Here is a 19,842-nt window from a genome sequence, read left to right on the forward strand (position 1 = left end):
GCATACTTTTTCCTTATCTTAAAACCTTTTATAACACTTTTTAAGATTGTTCATAGATTTATCCATAATTTATTTTTTCTCTTTCATTGTTTTATTGAGACAGATCTTCTAATTTCTACAGGTATATGGGAACTGTATGTAAACATACTTGGATAGAGATTACCTTATTGAACTGTGTAGGATACTTGAAACATTATTCAGTAGAAGATATCTCTGGTACCAGACTAACTAATGTCCTAGAGAACGACATATGGGATATAAAAGTTCCTATGTCTTTTACAGTCTAGTTAAGGCAACATTTATACTAGTAAACAAAAAAAATTATGTGGTTTAATTTTAATCCTTCTCTCTGGTAAAATGCACATTTGTTAAATTATTTTAAAAGATACAGGGGTGACATATTTTAACCCCGGTAGGCAGCTAAGTACTGAACACCTGGTTGTTCACTCTTCCCCAGTGAGGTGTTGGAAAGAATCAGAAGCACAAAAGCAAGAAAATTTGAGATAAAGATAAATCATTAGGTCAAGGAAAAGCTTTTCACATAGGTGAAGCAAAATAAGGAATTCATTCAGTATTTGATGTTAGCAGGCAAGAGTTCTGCCACTTCTAGAGTATTTGGGGAGCTCTCTGTTTCATGTCAAAGTGCAGTGGCAATTTCTTAAGTCTTAAAACTCGAATAGATAAAAAGAGAAGGGTTTTTTTGTTTTGTTTTTGGTTTATGGTTTTTTTTGTTTGGTTTTTTTTTGGTTTTTTTTTTGTTTGTTTGTTTGTTTGTTTTGTTTTGTTTTGTTTTTTTGTTTTTTTGTTTTTTTCCTCTACAGCTCTAATCCTTATAGTAAATGTGAACAAGTAAAGGAATTTTTGAAGCATCATGTGAGGTCCCTATGTCACAGGAATGTACTAGAATTACACATCAATATCTGTCTCAGCAACAGATGCTGCCATTTTAAGCTCTGTTCATTTCACTTTACATGTTTTTGCCATTGTCACCTCTGAAAGAGAAATGGTTAGGGCACATAGATCCCAAACATCAAGGGAACAGCTTGTTGCTTTCCAGAAGACTCAATATTTTATTAAAGAAGAACTTTCAGAGATAACTAACACAAAGTAATAATAACAACCAAAGTACTGAAGTCCTCTTCAGCAGATACTCAGAAAACTTACCTACTTTTAAAATGCCTTTGAGGAGATGTGTCCATATAGCATTATTTAGGGTGAAAGGAAAATGGTTTTAGCTAGTCCGTTCCTTTAACTTTGCTCCCAATGCAGGTCTCTCCCAATGCCAGTAAGAGTCCAAGAAAAAACATGAGTTACACTGACTATATAAGTCAGAATGATAGCATGTACTGAATTGGAAAGGACCCACAAAGATCAGCATGCCCAAGTCTTGGCTCTGCACAGGACCACACCAAAAATCACACCATGTGCCTGAGGACATTTTACAAACACTTCTTGAGTGCTGTCAGGCTTGGCGCTGTGACCACTTCCCTGGGGAGCCTGTTCCTGTGCCCAGACACCCTTTGGGGGAAGAACCTTCTCCTGATACTCAACCTAAACCTTCCTCAACTCAGCTTCATGTCATTCGCTTGAGTCCTGTCACTGGTCACCACGGAGAAGAGATTGGTACCTGCCCCTTCTCTTCCCCTCATGAGGATTTGAAAATCACATTGATGTCTCCCCTGAGTCTCTTCTGAACAGACCAAGTGATCTCAGCTGCTCTTCATATGGTTTCCCTTCTAGGCTCTTTCACCTCTTTGTGGCCTTCTTTGAATGTTCTCCAATATCTTTGTATCCATCTCATACTGTGGTCCCAAAATTGCACCCAGGACTCAAGGTGATGCCCCAGAAGAAGGTGTATTGTCAGGACACCAATCCTTAATAAAACCTCTCACCTAAGATGATAGCAAGATTAATTACATGAAAACACAACAGTTTCAGTCCAACTAGGGTATGCAACTATACTAATTGTAATGAAAGATAGAAAAGTAAGCAATGGAAAAATAAGAAGGACACATTATCCATACTGGCGTAATATTTGACTTGAGCAGATAAACTCCTGTACTGTAAGTGGGGGCTGGCTGGGGCTAATGTTTGATGTTGTAGCATACTAGTAGTTACTCCAAGCAGACTGTGATCTTTAGTAGTTCAAGTAGATCAATTTTTTCTCAGGTCTTGATTTCCACACAAGATACTAAGGCTATTGAAATATGAAAATTTTTGTGCTGGAAATACTTCTATTATTTTGGCATGCAGTAACTTCATGAAAAGCCAAAAGACCATAAATATGTTCTGTATAAAAATTCAAGGAGAAATACAATACCAGTATTTAAATTCTGCCTGCTTTTAAAATAGAACAAAATGCACCCAGTGCAGGGGAATATTTATGAGTATGTTCACATTTCCTAATACTTCAGTTTCTAGTTTAACTTGATGCACACAATATATTTTGCTCATTTGAATAAGTAGGAATTTTGATAGAGTTTTTGTTTATGAAGAACAGTTATGGTTAACTTAAAGATGCTGTTGTTTTTTAAGAAGCATAGATGTATCAAAGTCTGTATTTCTAAGCATATATTTAGTAAAGTTGCAGTAAACTGGAAGACTTGCTTTAAAATACACCCTTAAACTTGGCATATGGAATCCTCCCAGAGAGCTACATCTGCTCATGAACTCCAAAAATTATTTTCACCCACCTCTAGCAACTTTGTATTCTAAGTGAAGTACAAACTACTTGACTTTCTGGGACTATTAGCCCAGAACTCAAACTAAAGAGGCATTTTACATCATTAACTGAATATTTTAAAAGTAGCAAAGTTTCAGGGACATAGCAGGAGTGTTTCCTATTCACAATGTGCTCCAGTGGAAGTCTGACCTTAAGTTCAGGTGCATATTAAACAGCCTACCATTTGATTCTCCTGCTTCTCACTTCCTACCAACCTACCATGCCTCATTTTATTAAGGCATACAGCTCAAAGATTTACCTGTCAAGGAGTTAGAACTGTGCTGATTTACTTCAGTGTGTCTGACTCTTCTGGGTTTACAGCTATTGAGGTCTATCCTTTCCTTTTTTATTCATTCAGAGTAAAACTTAAAAAGTTGGGTTTTTTTTCTCTATGGATAGTTTGTATGTCTCTTATTGAGAACACCACTGCATTATTCATTCTCATTTCCAAATATATAAATCTGCTGTTAGAGCCAAGGGAGACTGTAGTTTCCCTAAACAGGCAGAGGTAGCTGGATAGATAGTGAGCATTCAAATCGCTGTATATTACCCCCAAAAAACTCACATTGTCAATAGGAAATATGAAGGATGAAGGCCTTTTATGCAAAATCAGTAAAAAGTCTTCTGAAGAAGCTGAAGTGCTTATAAAAATTATCTGTAATAACCATAGAGACATTATTTTCTGCTTCTTAGCTGAACCTGAGTTTCCTGAGCCAAGTACATCACTTCAGATCTTACCAAGGTACAAAAATTGTCAAGAGTGTTACAAATCACCTATCATGCTAATGGGTTTAAAACATGATAAGGTATGCAGTGTAGATATAATTATAGCATGTTTAAAAATATATAATGCATTGGAAAGATGAATAACACTACAGTGTAGATCTAGTGACTGTTTTCATTACGAAGCTGATCTCTGTAGCTCTGTTTTAGTTCTTTAAAAGACCTCAGACTTACAACTTATAGTTTTGAATATCAAATTTCCTTTTTAAAGTATGCATAATCAGGCTAGCCACATATTGCTTATTTTTTCTCAGGCACAATGTACAACATCATTAGCTGGCTTAGCCTACTGTATCTCCACTGAAGCTGGAATAATGGTAATATATGAACTAAATATTCTAGACTTTCTTATACTGTATTTCAACCTTTGCACTCAGTAGTTTTTCCTTACATAAAAAAAAAGAAAAAAGAAAAAAAAAATGTATTTTGTTGAAATATATTGTTGGTGTACAATACCACTTTGTTACACACTTAAAGTGTGGCTTCATCTGTGTTAATGATGTCTTATTGATGTATATTTTTCTTGTCACATAAGCAGACTTCTTAGGCAATTTAAGACTTATCTTTTTTGTTTTGTTTTGTTTTGTTCATTTGGGTTTTTTACCCAAATGACATCAGAAACTTACATTCAGTAACAACTTCTGTTACTTCTGACTTTGGTTGTCACTCCAGGACTCGGAATAGCTCAGGTTTACTTTTTCTGCAATATACTTGCCTCCATTTCTATTTACTGAGATATATCTCGCTTTAGACACATGTTCCTTCAAAATATTTGATTTCTTTAAATTTATTTTTATCATACCTTTCTCCTCAGAATTTGACACCAATTTACTATAAACTCTGTATAGGAGGCTTAATTTACATTGCAGATCAGAACATTTCAGATGAGAACATTAAATAATATTGAATTTACATCAGAGTAAAGCAGTAAAGCATCAGCTCTTATAGCCCTCAGTACAGGAAGGACATGGAGCCAGTGTAGATGACTGGAACAATTCTCCTATGAGGAAAGGCTAAGAGTGTTGAGGTTGTTCAGCATTGAGAGGGAAAGTTTATTTTGTTACTCTGGATTATTTCAATACTCCAGTTTGCAAAAAAAAAAAAAACAAAAAAAAAACGGAAGAACTTTTTACACGGATGTGCAGCAATGAGGAGGGGAAATGGCTTTAAATTGAAAGACAGTAAATTTACACTTCATATGAGGAAGCAATTTTTCATAATAAGAGTTGTGAAACTCTGGTCCAGGTTTCCCAGGGATGTGATAGATGCCCCATCTCTGGAAGCATTCAAGGACAGGTTGGACTGGACTCTGAGCAACCTGAGTTTAAGATGTCCCTGGTCATTGCTCATTTCATATTTCATTTATGATGAGTGTAAAAGGATTAAGGTAGATGAAATTTCTATGTTCCAGGCATGAAAATTGTTTTGCATACTCTTCTAGTATCCTGTTGCAGTTTTTGTATGAACCAGATTTTTTAATGAGACATATAAAGGTCACTTTGACAAACAACAAACAGAGAAACAAACAACACCTTCTCAAGAGCATAGGAGACTGTGAAAGAGAGGTCTGTAAAAGACTTTAACAAGAGATTAATCTTTATGAACAGGTTCCCAGCTAAATCCTGAATGCAGCTAAGAGAAAGGACAGTTAATCTATTAAATGGTCAAAAGTCTAATTGTGTGTTCCAGAATAATGAGTTCATTTAAGAGCCAAGGTTATTAAAATACATCTAAAACAAATTTAAAGAGATTCTGTAAAAAGTTATTCAGCTAAAGACTGTTCTCAAGCAACAATTGCAGAGGAACTTTCAGAAAGGACTATTCCATGTGCCCTTAAATGATTCGTTGCATTCTAAACCAGGAGAAGGTAAAATTTGAACTACGTATTTAACATTTGAGAATATCTGACTGTGTGTAATTCATGCAGTAGTAGACAACTACACTAAGTCATAAGCTGACTGTGGTCACTGGAAGTCTTTTTGATCTTTTCAAAAAGCTTTAAATTCAGCTCCATGTAAATAAATTATGATAGCTGGTAATTTTTGAGAATAAACATAATAATGTTCACTTGAACTGGAAAATGTTCCTGTTATAGTTTGTATCCCCTTAGTCTATGAAGCTGGGACAGTACTCAATGAACCTAGGTGTTTCATCTTGGTGGCTTTACCTACTGGGACATGTGTGTCTTTATGTTGAAAATTTATGTTGCTTTCCCAGAAAAGGAAATAGTTTTCTAGAACATTGGCCCATGATGTGGTGTAAATGTGCCTAATCACTTACACCTAATCAAAAACTAGTCAGACTTACTGCATGATGAGTTCCAGTTTTGGGATTGTTATCTCCAAACCCAGTAAATTATTGTTTTACATCAGCTAATGGAAAATATCCCCTTTATATGTCAATTAGAAAATTATTTTTGCTTTGTTCTTCAGTTTACCTTCTTTAATTTCTTTCTCTCAGAAGAATAAATCTTCTTCACAGGGATTTGAGAATGACCATCCTAAAATGGACGTACGAAGGAATTTTGGAAGTAAAATAACTGAAAAAGTGTAATTAATCATACAAATTTCAACAAAATAAATATTTTTAGATTATTTTTCAAATAGTACTGTAGATAAATATGTTCATTCTGATGCTAGCCACCATTTCAGATGGCTGTATCATTTTATTTTTTTTTCACTAAATGCAGGGATATGGTAGTGATAATCAAGAAATGAGTTATTTCAGTATGATGTATTCTAATAATCTAAAATTTAATACTTTAGTCGAAACAAGTTGTCTAGATTTCATCTATAGTTGGTGAAGATTTTCCAGTTTCAAGTTTCCTCAACCCACCTATAGCAAAAATGCTTCCACCAAGAAGAATAGCATGATCCTTTCTTTATTGCTTAGCTGTAGATAAAATATTTTTTCATCAATATGCAATTATATTCTGTTCTAAGAAGACCAAAAATCTACATATATTGATCTCAAATAAATAATCATTTAAATATTTATGCTAACTAGTTTAAAAAGAGTATTTTCTAAGGTTAAAATCTAGTAATTTAAGCTTGATGGTTCAACTTTCAGGCAGAACCTTGAACACCTACATATGTAAATGTCAGATCTGTTCTTTATTTCTGCTATTTTAAAATTCTTTTCTCATTCACTGAAATTACTTTACTTAGAAAACCATAAATATGTATCATTATACCTATATGTATCTAAGAACACATTTACTGCACAGTTCTACACAACTCCAAGGGAAAATAAGGAAATATTCAGAATCCATGGAAACCTATCTTTGAACTTCTAGTGGTTCCAATAAATATTACTGTATTTAGTGTATTTGAAAATAAATAAATAAATAAATGTAAAGTTCCAGGAAGTGGAATAAAATGTTTAATTTTTAAGTGCTTACAATGTCTCTACCAGGCTTGTCTCTCTGTGATCTCTTTAGGATACATGGAAAGAATGGCGAATTTTAGAGGGCTTCACATATGACATTTTCTGGACTGAGTTCAGAATGAGATAGGTCATACAACGAAAGTGGAATTTTTCATGACCCAAAATGCAATAACATGGATGTAAAAGTCAACATTTCAGAGAGTGAATTTTAACTGCCCGTGCTCTGCCAAAGAGCACATCTTTAAGGCTCCTACTAGCTTCTTCATTTGAATGGTTGAAAAGTAATGACTCTGATTATTTCAGCATATGTTCGTGTGTACATATGCAATAAATCTATTTGGGTGTTACAACTGCCTTCAAAGTCAGAGAACAAAAAAAAAACAAAAAAACAAAAAAAACAAACAAAAAACCCATGCAAAGTCGTGAGTTGTAGCTTCATAAAATTACTTTGGAGAAAACACATTAAAAAATAATTATGATACAATCCAGTACTTGTGTCCTGAAAAGAAGTGTTCGGTCATGTATTATTTTTGTTTGATAAACTTGCTACCACATGAAAAAGCAAATTAAAAATATATACTGTGGATCATTTTTATACACTCTTTATTAGCACACTGGTTGTCATATAGTTCCTGAAAAAAAAAAAGAAAAAAGATAATATTAAATTGAGGGTAGAAGTACAAAAATAGACTAGAGCAGAATACAAAAATAGACTAAAGCAGATTACATAAAACTAAAAATATCTCTAGCAACTGTAAGTGCAGCCAAAGTCCGAAGGAATGCAAATTCTATTTTATAGGTTAAAATGCTTAGGTCAATTAAAAATGAAACACTCTAGAAGTGCTGGCTTTACTACACTGTGCAATAGATAATGCACCTGTGAGTTATATTATTTTTAAGAATTCTCAGGAAGTTATTTGGTAAAGTTAGACTTAATGGCACATAAGACTCTAGATGATTCTGGTATGTTGAAAATCTTTGTTATGTGCAGGGTAGAAACACACCATATATGCAGGTAAAGCCAAAAATGTATTGATAATGTAACTGAAATAATAAAACTAAAATCATTATCAAGGAAAACCTAACAACTGCAGAAAATGAGTGAAAATCAATTTTAAGACAATCTTCAGTTTCTGTCTTTTTTTATGGTATTAAACTCACCCTTTTTCCTCCTCCTTAGTCCTTCACTGGAAGGAATGCAACATTCATACTGGTGGTTTCTTCTTCATCTCCAGGATCCACTCGGGGTCATTTCTATTTGTCCACTTACACTTTTTTTTTTTTGCATTGGACTGCAGCTCTATTTTGGACCTTAATTTGCATTTTTGGTGGATCTAAAGTATATTAAATAAAATTTGTGCTTTTTTTAGCTTTAAGACCTGTTTTGTCCAGCTACAGATCTTCATTCTTTAACTGGGCACTGGTGAGATTCCTATCCTTGTGGGGTCTCCCATCTCTGATCACTGCAGGGTTCCTCACATCACATCCTATGACTCTACTTCTCTTGTCTCTTGTTATGGTACCAGCCCTGTATTAGTATATAGGACTGCATTAGACTAGTAAAGACAGTTGTACTTATAATGTTCACTTGTTGCAATTTATTTAAACCTATGGTTATTCCATGTAAAGATAAAACAAAAGCAAGGCAAATCAGAAGAAAAAAACAACAACAAAACAAAACAAACAAACAAAACACACAAAAAGAAACATAAACAAAAAGAAACATAAACAAAAATACCCCAAACAAAACAACAACAACAACAAAAAAAACCCCAAACCCAACAAAACAAAACAAAAAACAACAACAAAAAAAACCAAACCAAAAAACTATTGTCACAATCAGGCCAAGTAAAACATCACTGCAGGAAAGTCTGATGGCCCTCAGTTCTTGCAAATTCAATGCAGAGCTTATGATCTATTGCTAGAAAAGACAGTATTGTTCTGCAGGGCTATGGGGAAAAAAGCCCTCACAGTTTACTTTTAGAATTTGCATTGAATTTGCCAACTTTCCTTCTTTTGGTCCCACAGTCCATTTAAAAGCTTCCTCACTCTAGTGATGTTGTTACAGCAATGTCACATTTTATTCTCTAGAATTCTCATGTGAGCTTTGCCTGGATTGGGTTATTTGTTGTTATTTGTTTAAATGCACTAGTAAGTTTATTATCAGGTATAGACATAAGTACACTAATTTATCTGTTTCTTAGCTGGCTGGTACCAATCCCAGGGCTTTGTAGTTGTTTTAGCTCATCATGGATTCTAAGCTAACCAACACACAAATGAGAAACAAGGTACATACTTTCAGGTTTAGTGTGTTAATGCAATCAAATGTCTCATCCCATGATGCACAGAAAGTGGAAGTTGGAAGCTGCATAAAAAGGACCTAGAGAAATGACTTGTGTGTGCATGGATGGAGTAAGAAAAGCTAAAGCTAAGATGGAAATTAAAAGAGCAAGAATAAGGGAGGACAATAAAGTTTCCTCTAAATATATTGGTAGTAAAAGAAAATTAAGGAAAATTATTAAACAATTTAACTTTTAAGAGCACATCCATAGATAAAAAATGTATAAGGTCGTTTACAAAAATAAACAGTGCAACAATAGTTTTTAATCATTTTTCCCTCCTCCTCATGTTGTAAAATTTCTTTATTTTTCCCTTTGTTCCTTGAACCTGCTGAACTTATTTCTGCTAGAAGAGTAACATAGTTAATTGTGCACAAAAAAACTTGGTTGAGTTCTCTAAGTACTGCATTTCTCAATTACTCAGCCCTTACTCACTATGAAGTGATAATTAGGCATTAAAAGCTAAGTGGATTACTGTGGAGATCTCTCCTGATATCCATTTATCACTTAATCAGACTTTAATACCATAAATTATGCATTTCTCAGCAGTATTCAGATTCCAATAAATTTTATAACAGTTTGGAGTTACTAGGTTTTCTTGACATCATTGTGGAAGGCAAAAGTCATAAAGTTTGCTTAAAGGATACAGCCACTATAAGAATTTCAGATTTATAGCAAAATAATTCTTAAAGCCTGTAGGGTTGCACTAATATTTATTCATAAGGGTTTCCTGGACAAGACAATTCCATCCTCATGAATAAACATGAAAAAAATTGATCCTAAATATATATTGAGTTGAAGCTTTTTCCCCAGCTTTTTTTTCTGCTCCTGATTTTGCCTTCCAAACCTCATTAAGAAAAGCAAAACAAACCAAACCCCACAATTCCTAGGAGATTGCAACTTCCTTAGCACATTCAGTTACTTTTGGAATTAAAATATCTATTTATGTGTTAGCATACCTTTTTGCTGGCCACTATTACAGGAGAAGTGGCTTTCTAAAAGTATTAATCATGATTAAATCTTCCCATAAATGCAGATACTCTGGGTTACCATTAGAGTCAATATGAACAGAGCAAATGAGAGTCTTGTAAATGTAAGGTCAGGTTGCCCATAATTTGCCATGTAATATTACATATAATAATAATAATAAATAGCAAGAAGTATCTAATTTCTTATTTCCTTATGTTCTCTATTGCTAAATATTATTTTAAAACGTTTTTAACTCAGTAAGCTTTATGATAAAGAGTAAAAAAATCTGATGGATGTTATCAGTGTGTGATTTTTAGCTGAGGACTGAAAGGATAGACTAAGTATTAAAAATCCTTAAAAGCATGCTGGTCAACCTCTCTGGAAAACAGATTGCACTTGTGGTTTAGCACCTGTTGGCCCAAAATAGAGATTTTTGGCCACCAAATCACAGCATATTCCTGTTTACATTTACAGAAGTCCATAAGAAGCAGTCTTTAGGTCTAAATTTGTCACTCCATTCCAGCATACTAAAAGTTAATTAAATTGGCAGAAAATACTGAAGAGAGACATAGTCATTTTCTTACCAAATTTTAGCCTATTAATTTGTGTTTTTCTTATGTCTCTAGATTTAGATAAAAAGGATAGATGATTAAAAATTTTAAAACAATATTGTTATTTGAAGTAAATTTATTTCCTTTTTCTTTGACGTATAAAGAATTTAAAACAAAATACTAATTTCTGACTCAAAATTTTACAGGACATATTGTCTGTAAAGAAATTATCCACATTTCTTGTATATTCCTCCCAAACATTTTTCTCCTGTACAGCTCTTCTGTTTTCTGCTTAAGCCATAAAGTAACACTGATTGGTAAAAATATTGGCAATTTACACTATTCTTTATCCTTCTAAAATTGGAAACTGTCCCCCCAACCCCCATGCCCCTGCCCCACCCCAAACTCCTGCTGAAAAAATAGTAAATTAAAAAAAAAAAAAAAACAAAAACATAAAACAAGGTAAACGAAACAAAACATATGAATAAAAAGAAAAAGAAATTCAAGAATGTATACACAGAATTCATTAAATTGTTTTCAGTATCAAAAATAATAAAAAGTGAAAGTGCTTTGTTTTTGTCAAATTTACTTGTTTTCCAAGACATATAGTAAGCCTGATGGTCTTTCCTATTGATTCATATCACATTGCCAGAGACATATTTCTCTTCAGTACATTTTTTTAGAACTGTCGAGTTACAAGTTTATTTCTTCCTGCTGGGCTAAAAGCAGTTTTCAGCTAAATAAGCAAGTTATTCAGTGAATCACACTAAAGGTTACCTCACATAAATGTGGACTAGCTTTTTCCTAGCCAAAACAGAGCTCAAAAAATACATAATTAAATATGTATATAATAGATTCAAAAGTCTCGGGTAGATATCAGGGTTGACTCATGCATCCTAAATTGTTTCAAATGCTGAAAAGTATTTTTTGTTTAACCTTTTTTTTTTTAAACACTGAGATCTATGTTTTATATATAAGTGGAGTGAAAAAGAGTCTGAAACATATACAAGATCTTTAACTAATATTCCAGAGACTTTATTTAAATAAAGTTATTCTATCAATATTACTAATATCACTTACAGTGCTTACTTAAGAATGTGATATTAATTCCTAATCTTTTTGGGACTCTTTTTTTCCTACCTCAGGTGAATTCTGTGAGGTGAAAATTGACAACTGTCATTCCAATTCATGTGAAAATGGAGGAACGTGTATTGACTATGAAGATCATTTAAAGTGCACTTGCCCTATAGGTGAGCCATTGATAATTTATTCTCTTTTCTAACAAAACTAATAAAATTTCATCCAAATATTTATGTTAAGAAATAGTGGCATAAAAATAGCAATGTATCTCAACAAATGCAGTGAACATTTTTATGAAGAAAAGCACTTTTTCTCTTTGTTCAAGAAATAAAACTGCCAAATAACTCTAGTAGAGTGGTGTTAACTGCTAACACCCTGAACAGACATAATGTCAATATTCTGAATGAACTGTGATTAAACATTCTCTTTGTGGTGCAGGTTTTGAAGGTGAAAGATGTGAACTCGATATTGATGCCTGCTTATTCAACAATATAAGCTGTGCCCCAGGAGCACTGTGTATGGATAAATCTCATGGATTTAATTACACATGTTTATCACCATGTATTGGAAACACAGAGGTAGGATAAAGCAATATATTCCCCCCAGGATGTTTTGGGAAATCAAACAACTTATTCTAATAAGCAGTGACCTGATGAAGCCTCATTTTGCACGGGTTTCCTAAACATAGGACTCATTCTTGATATAGTCTCATGCATTCCTTTTTCCTGTGTAACACATGTAAAACTGCATGATCTTACTGGTCTGGTCATTGTCCAACAAACCATGTAATGTCTGAGCTCTGCCTTTCTTGTTCTTTATAGATTTTGTCACTGATGTCTCCTTCTGCCCCTACTTGCTGCTGCTATATTGTGAAACTTGAAAAACTGCAGTCAAAATCTCTTAGCAATCTTTGATATGTTTAAAAGTTACCAGATAGAAGGCTGATGGTACAGCAATGCACAGAAAGAATGACAAAAGTTTCTTTTCCATTACAAACAAAAATAAAAACTATATTCAACAACAAAAAGGCAAGACTAATTACGCTTCAATGGGAGATGAAAATGCGGTTATAAAAAAGCCCTAAATTCATCTTCCTTGCAAGTTGCTCTTCAGTGCTCACAGCATATGGAAATGAATACTACTTTCACACTTTCAAAGTTTTCTAGAAGAAATGTATTTGTTGTATCCTTCTCACAATCCTTGATAACCTTTTAAATTACGTTTTAGCAAGATTCATTCATATCAGGGTGGACTATAAGATTTTGGTATAGGTTAATCTAAAATACTGTTGCACTTTTTTATTATGATGGTTATTATAAAAGCTCTGTACATAATGCTATATAGCCTTCCAAACAACTACACAAACATGATAATGAGTGTTTTACAGGATTTATCAATTCTTTTATTGAAATATATGCACCATAAAAATTTACTATGCATAGTAGGCAACATATTTACAAAGAACAATCAGTATTTATGTCATCTTGAAGACCATGAGTAGACACTTAATAGTGAATATGAAATATAGCACTGAAAAACTCACTGGTTCAAAGGTTTATACTTAAATTGTTCAGCATCTGGTAAATTTTAGCACTTTTATGATTTAAAATGTCATACTGAGTGCAAGTATATTGTACATGGCCTAGCATTATAATGGTGCAATCATCATTATGGCTAGTTAGTATGGGAAGTGATGGTGTGCCAAGGATGCTGATAGGACCTAGTAAAACATTTTACTGTAATATTCACCTAGATACCCTCATACATATTTAATTTATTAATACAAACATTTCATAAACTATCATAAATGTCACATGGGAAAAAAATTATATAAAATCTCTATATATTTGTATCAATATACAGTCATGGTATGAGATGCTTGATTTGGGCATAATGTGAATAATTAGTAGACTTTCTCATGGGAAAAAGAATAGAAAATAAAATTATGCATTTATATACTTGAGATTTACAGATCATTAAAATTATATAATTTCCTGATTTGAAAAAACAAAGGCTATATTCAAACAAATATTTTATTACATTTCTGAAATAGTGTAAGCAATCATTTGAAATTAGAGATTAGTATTAGTCAATAAATCAAGATTTTGTCATCTTTAAATTAGTGACTTCCAATAGGACCAAATTTAACCACTTTGTGTTAAAATATCTCTTTTTTCCATTTGAATGCTCAATGTATACTACAAATTTTAATACTTTTATTAACAGGATCTCATAGAGAATTGGTAAGATCACTCATAATAACAAATAATTGGAGTGCAACACGATAAGCCTAGGTAACAGAATCACAGAACTGTAAAACCGCCCAGGTTGGAAGGGATCTTGTAAAACCATCTAGTCCAAACTTTCATGGAAAAGAAAGTCTTGGTTAGATTATAAATCACATTTTCAAAACCTCCAGTGAGGTCCACATCCCTGAATAGTTTACATACCTTGAATGCCCACCTGTGACCCAAACAATCACAAATGAGGAGGCATCCTAAGATGTTCTGGGCCCTTCACTTCAAGAAAGATATTGAGGTGTTGGAGTGTGTCCAGAAAAAGGCAACGGAGCTGGTGAAGGGTGTGGAAAGTAAGTCTTATGGGGCAGCTGAGGGAGGTGGAGTTGTTTGGGTTGGAGAAAAAGTCTCAGGGAGACCTTCTCACTCTCTACAACCACACGAAAGGAGGCTGTAGCCAGCTGGTGGTCAGATTCTTCTCCCAGGAAACCAGGGACAGGGCAAGAGGACATAGCCTCCAGCTGTGCCAGGGGAGGTTCAGGTTGGATATCAGGAAGAATTTCTTCACAGAAAGGCTGTTAAATTTTGAAATAGACTGCCCAGGGAGGTGGTAAAGCCACCAACCCTGGAGGTCTTCAAGAAACAGCGAGATGTAAGACTTGATGTTACAGTTTAGCTGACATGGTGGTGTTTGATCAAGAGTTGGACTCAGTGATATTGAAGGTCTTTTCCAGCCTTAATTCTATGATTCTGTGTGTGATTATTTTTAGTGGCTACAGCTACATCTTACTTAAGAATTTTTTTGCTTCCCTTAAAACACTTTTTCAAAATTCTGTCAGCAAGCTTGAAAATTGTTTCCTTTAGCTCTTATAATGAAAAATTTGAAAGCATAACCATAAACTATGGGAACTGCAAGATGTTGATATATAGTAATTGTTTTTTAAAAGTAAGCATAGTAATTAAAAAAGTACTTTTCAATTATTTTTCATTCTCTTTTCAGTTTTAAGATGTAAACTGACATCAACTTGATTTGTCAAAAATAATTCCCATATGAATTAGGAACTAAACCACATTTGAAAGTCCCACTCAGTGTCTATCTACAGCTTTATAATACTGAAGTTTATTGAGCTCCACTCGCATATTTTACTTGAAAGTTTTCTCTTTTTATGAGCCAAGATCCCACATTGCACTTGCATTCAAGACCATAGTTCCAAACTTTTCAATGGAAGTATCTATATGCACAACATATATTTAATGTTTAGCGGGGCTGCCACTTCCATATTTGTTCTGGTCTTTACATGCTGTGCAACTCTGCAAAGTTTCCTAATCTGTAAAATTAAGGCAATTTCTGTTTTCAATATTTTTAAGACAAACATTTTATTGACTTGCTTAGTGTACCACCAGTCTATGAAAGAATATAGGGCAGATTAAATAAAATTGCAGTTCTGGAAAAATTTGAATACTCAGGTTCAATTAACTTTGCAGTAATAAAACCTGAAGACTACAGTAAAATTATATGCTTGGGGGAAAATATACATATGTGTGTATTTTTTTATATATATATGTAAAATGCAGTTTCATTCCAACTGCAGAGAATTGCATGAAATGTAAGATGAAGGAGAGGTTGGAAATAATGACTGCCATCTTATCTCAAGCATTTGATAACACATGGTACTTAGAGAAGAGACAGACATATAGTGGGGTTATATCCCTCAAGTCCTGCAAAGGAAATATAAGAGAAGAATAAAATCCTCTAAGGCCTAATTATATTTCCTAGCTAAAATAAAATCTCCTGGTTGATTTTGGAAGAAAAGGATTCTTACATTTTATCATGACTACATAAAAAGGCAGATTTGTGTTAAAGTACTTTCTCTAGACAGAAGTATGACAGTTAGACTGACGAGAATAGACCTGTGTATGGTATGTTGAAACATAGGATTTGTGTTTAAATACATTCCATAGCTTTCATTTCAATTTAAATCTTTAGATTACAGTAACATTTTAAAGGGTAGCACCTTTCTTCACAGTATAAAGTATCAAAGTGACATAAGAATAAATGAAACATAATGCTGTGGCAATATTGAAATATTTGTCTTAATCACCTAAGGTTTTCTGGACTGTTTTCTTGAGTATAAGCTTATTTAACCAATTTAAGCTTTGATCAGATAGCAAATAAGCTTCAGGACAAAAAACATATAAATACAAAAGTAAGAAAACACATTAAAATAATAAAAAAAGAAGATAACAATTCCCATACCACACACATAGAGGAGTTTTTTGCATTTATGTTGAACTGTGTTTTTCTTTGAGATGTTGTTATATTGAATAAGTATCCCAAGGTAAGTCTAAAATTCAGTACAGTGAGCATAATAAAAATCTCTTCATTTTAAGGTCAATTTAAAACTTAATCAAAGACAAATGAATAGTAGAATATTTCTGCCAAGGACTGTTATTATTACAAATCTTAATGACATTACAAAGAGATTCAGACTCAATCAAACTGAAGTACTAGTGCATTAACTCATCTTCTAGACACCATTTTCCTTAAAAATCAATTGATTAGAAGGAGGGGTCTTAATTGCTTTGAAATGAATATGTAGCTATCTGTCTTCATACTTGCAAAATTTTCACAGAAATTAAAATGGAACCTAAAAGTAAAATGAAGAAAAAGGCATTAATTCAGACTTATAACTTTCTTTATTTTTTTAAGAATACAGAAAATACTGGTTTAGTAAGTAATATTAGCAATTAAAAACTAAAAGGGAAATAGCTGTTCCAGTCTAAATTTACCAATCTTTCAACATCTGCAGATTGAAAAGAAAGCATCTTCTGATTTTCCCACAGCATAGATGTAATTTGTAAACATGTAAAAGATTCAAGGATAGATTGAATCAGCATTATAATTAAAATGAAAAAAAAAAAAAAATCAGTATTTTTCTGATAGCCACATATTAAGCTAAATTATACAGCACAGGAACAGTTGCTCTACCCTTTCAATGGAAAAGTACTTCACTACTGTCCGTCCTAAAACAAGCACATTTTAAGGGCAGTTGTAAAAATGATACTGTTAAATTAAAACAGAAATGCTTTTTAACAACTAAACAATAAATTGACATATTAATTTAATAACATTCAGTATTTTATGTTCTTGGTGATGAATCATTTAATATTACAACATAAAAAGATTGAATAACCATATTTATTACTAATTGCTTATTCCATTAAACTCTTGGGGAAAAAATACAACATGCAAAGAAAAGGCTCCTTGTGTATGTGGTGGATCAACACAGGCTAGATGCCAGGTGCCCATCAAAGCCACTCCATCAGTGCCCTCTGCAATTGGACAGGGGAGAGAAAACTGATTATGAGTTGAGATAAGGGCAGGGAGAGATCACTTAATGATTTCTATCACAGGCAAAACAGATTTCACTTAGGGAAATTAGTTGAATTTATAGCTAACAAAATCAGAGCAGAATCATTAGAAATAAAATAAATCTTAAAAGCACCTTCCCCCCTTCTGAACCTCCTTCCTGGGTTTAATTTTATTCCCAATTTTTTACCTCCTCTTCCCTACAATGTTGCAGGGTTATGAGGCATGTGAACTGTGATCAGTTCATCATGTCGGTTTTGCTGCTGCTTCCCCTCAGGGAGAGGAGTCCTTCCCCTGCCCTATAGTTGGTTCCTTTCCAGTGGGAGACTGTCCTCCACAAACTTTTCCAGTGTGAGTCTTCCACAAGGGTTACTGTTCTTCCTGATCTGTTACAACGTGAGTCTCTTCCACAGGATGCAGTCCTTCAAGAACAGGCTGCCCCACCATGGGTCTCCCACAGGGTCACAACCTTCTCCTGAGCATCCACCTGCTCCAGTGTGGGTCTGCTCCCCAGGCTGCAGGTGGATCTCTGCATCCCCATGGCCCCCATGGGCTGCAGGGGCACAGCTGCCCCACCATGGGCTGCACCAGGGGCTGCAGGGGAATCTCAGCTCTGGCACCTGGAGCATCTCCTGCCCCTCCTTCTGCTCTCACCTTGGTGTCTGCAGAGCTGCTCCTCTCACGTGTTCTCACTCTGCTCTTCTCTGGCTGCAGTCACTTCTGTGAAATAAGCTTTTTCCCTCTTCTTAACTCTGTTACCCCAAGGCTCTGTCAGTGCTGGGTTAGACCTTGGCCAGCAGTGTGTCCATCCTGGAGCTGGCTTGTGTCTGTCAGGCATGGGAGCAGCTTCTGGCAGAAAATGAGAAAAAGAGAAATCACCTCTATAGCACCCCCTGCTCCCCCCCACACTACCAGAACCTGACCACGCAAACCCTATACAGAGTATTTGTAATTCTCATCTTCAGGTATGTGCAAATGGAGGTAGTTGCTTCTATGATGAAGGAAGCCAGAGATCTCACTGTGTCTGTGCTCTTGGATGGACTGGAAGCACATGCCTTGAGAATATTAATGACTGTGAGAAAAACCAGTGCCAACATGGAGCCACATGTGAAGATGGAATTAATAAATACAGGTACTAACATGTTGCTTTCTCTGCAAGCTTACAAGGGTTGTAATCCATATGAAGTTATTTTGACTTTCAGAAAGAATTACAAAGGGTGTTGTTAATGCAGTAATATAATTTTCACATCAAAAAAATGCCATGGAATACTGATTTTCAATAAGAATGTGCATTCAGTAAAACTGTATAGTCTGAAGTGTTGCAGGGAGAAATCATAAATATTCCTCTTTGCTAGTCAAATAAGTTAAACCAACTATGCAGAATCTCACATAAACAAATAATCTATTTTATTAAATGGCAAACACTTTCTGTGCCTGGACTCTGTCATAGAGTGTCTTATTAAAATTTGAATGATAATTTATTATCATTTCAGTTATTGAAAAAAACAAATTATTTATTCTCCTTAGTGAGCTGTAACATGCTGTAGATATTTAAAAATGAGATTTTTATAAAATATGGTAAAAAAATAAATGAGAAATGTTTTCTTCAATAAACAGAGGTCAGCTGCTCTTATCAGATTTGAATTATTTATTTTTCCTATTAAAAATCCAGAATTAAAAAAAAACTTCCCCATAATATCTGTAAATGTATTTTGAAAGACATTATTCTATGCTGTGCCATGCCCTATTTAGAAGCACTGTAATTAGTATGCTTTAGTGTTTCTACTTAGAAAAGTTTGCAAAAGTGGACAAAATAAAAATAGAAGCAATTAAAGATTACTTCAACTTCACTTCTGTTTTTAAAGTATCTTCTGTAAAAAACCTGAAATCGCCAAATAGGCACACAAATGGAGAAGAATGATTGATTCTCATTATGCTAGAGTTAAAGGAGTTTTTGTAAAAGAATGCTTACAAAGTAAACATCCTTCCTTTATTCCACCTTGCAATCAACTCTTGTATGAAATTACTGGGCCATATTTTGGTACTTAATTTAACTTTTAAATCTGTGGTTTTCCTTTCTTTATCAGGAGAATAATTCTGCTAGAAGTACAAAGTCATATTTACATTACAAAATCCACTAGCATTTACTGAGAAATTAGTATTTCTGCAGATATCTGTTAATAAAGAACTATTGATTTTAACTTGCTAGTCCAGACTCAGTTTACTGACAGAAAACACTTAATTCTTACTTTTTCAGTCTTGGAAAGACAAATTAAATTGACAGATCAGTCTGTTTATCTAAGGAACAGGAAAACACACCATTAAGATCTGAATCTCAGATGGTCACTTTTGTTAGCAGAGAACTTGACCCCAAAAGAACACAACTGGTTATTTTGTCAAGACA

At 33.9% G+C, this 19,842-nt stretch overlaps 1 protein-coding gene and 1 long non-coding RNA gene across 2 annotated transcripts in view; one reads left to right on the plus strand and one right to left on the minus strand.

The window, feature by feature from the left end:
- The window catches only part of EYS (EGF-like photoreceptor maintenance factor), a 789,024-nt gene that overhangs the window by 152,835 nt on the left and 616,347 nt on the right, over window positions 1-19,842 (plus strand). Inside the window, exons 8-10 of the mRNA XM_088162233.1 lie at window positions 11,897-12,001; window positions 12,270-12,409; window positions 18,404-18,570. Coding sequence (XP_088018359.1) covers window positions 11,897-12,001; window positions 12,270-12,409; window positions 18,404-18,570 — 412 coding nt within the window. The remainder of the gene's footprint in view (window positions 1-11,896; window positions 12,002-12,269; window positions 12,410-18,403; window positions 18,571-19,842) is intronic.
- LOC148224470 (uncharacterized) lies at window positions 16,798-18,796 on the minus strand. Its single transcript, XR_015802676.1, has 3 exons — window positions 18,371-18,796; window positions 18,093-18,287; window positions 16,798-17,401 (listed from the first exon to the last, which is right to left on the minus strand). It is a non-coding gene; the product is annotated as an uncharacterized LOC148224470 (long non-coding RNA).

Source organism: Sturnus vulgaris, chromosome 3, assembly GCF_052056855.1.
Source record: "Sturnus vulgaris isolate bStuVul1 chromosome 3, bStuVul1.hap1, whole genome shotgun sequence".
NCBI lineage: Eukaryota > Metazoa > Chordata > Aves > Passeriformes > Sturnidae > Sturnus > Sturnus vulgaris.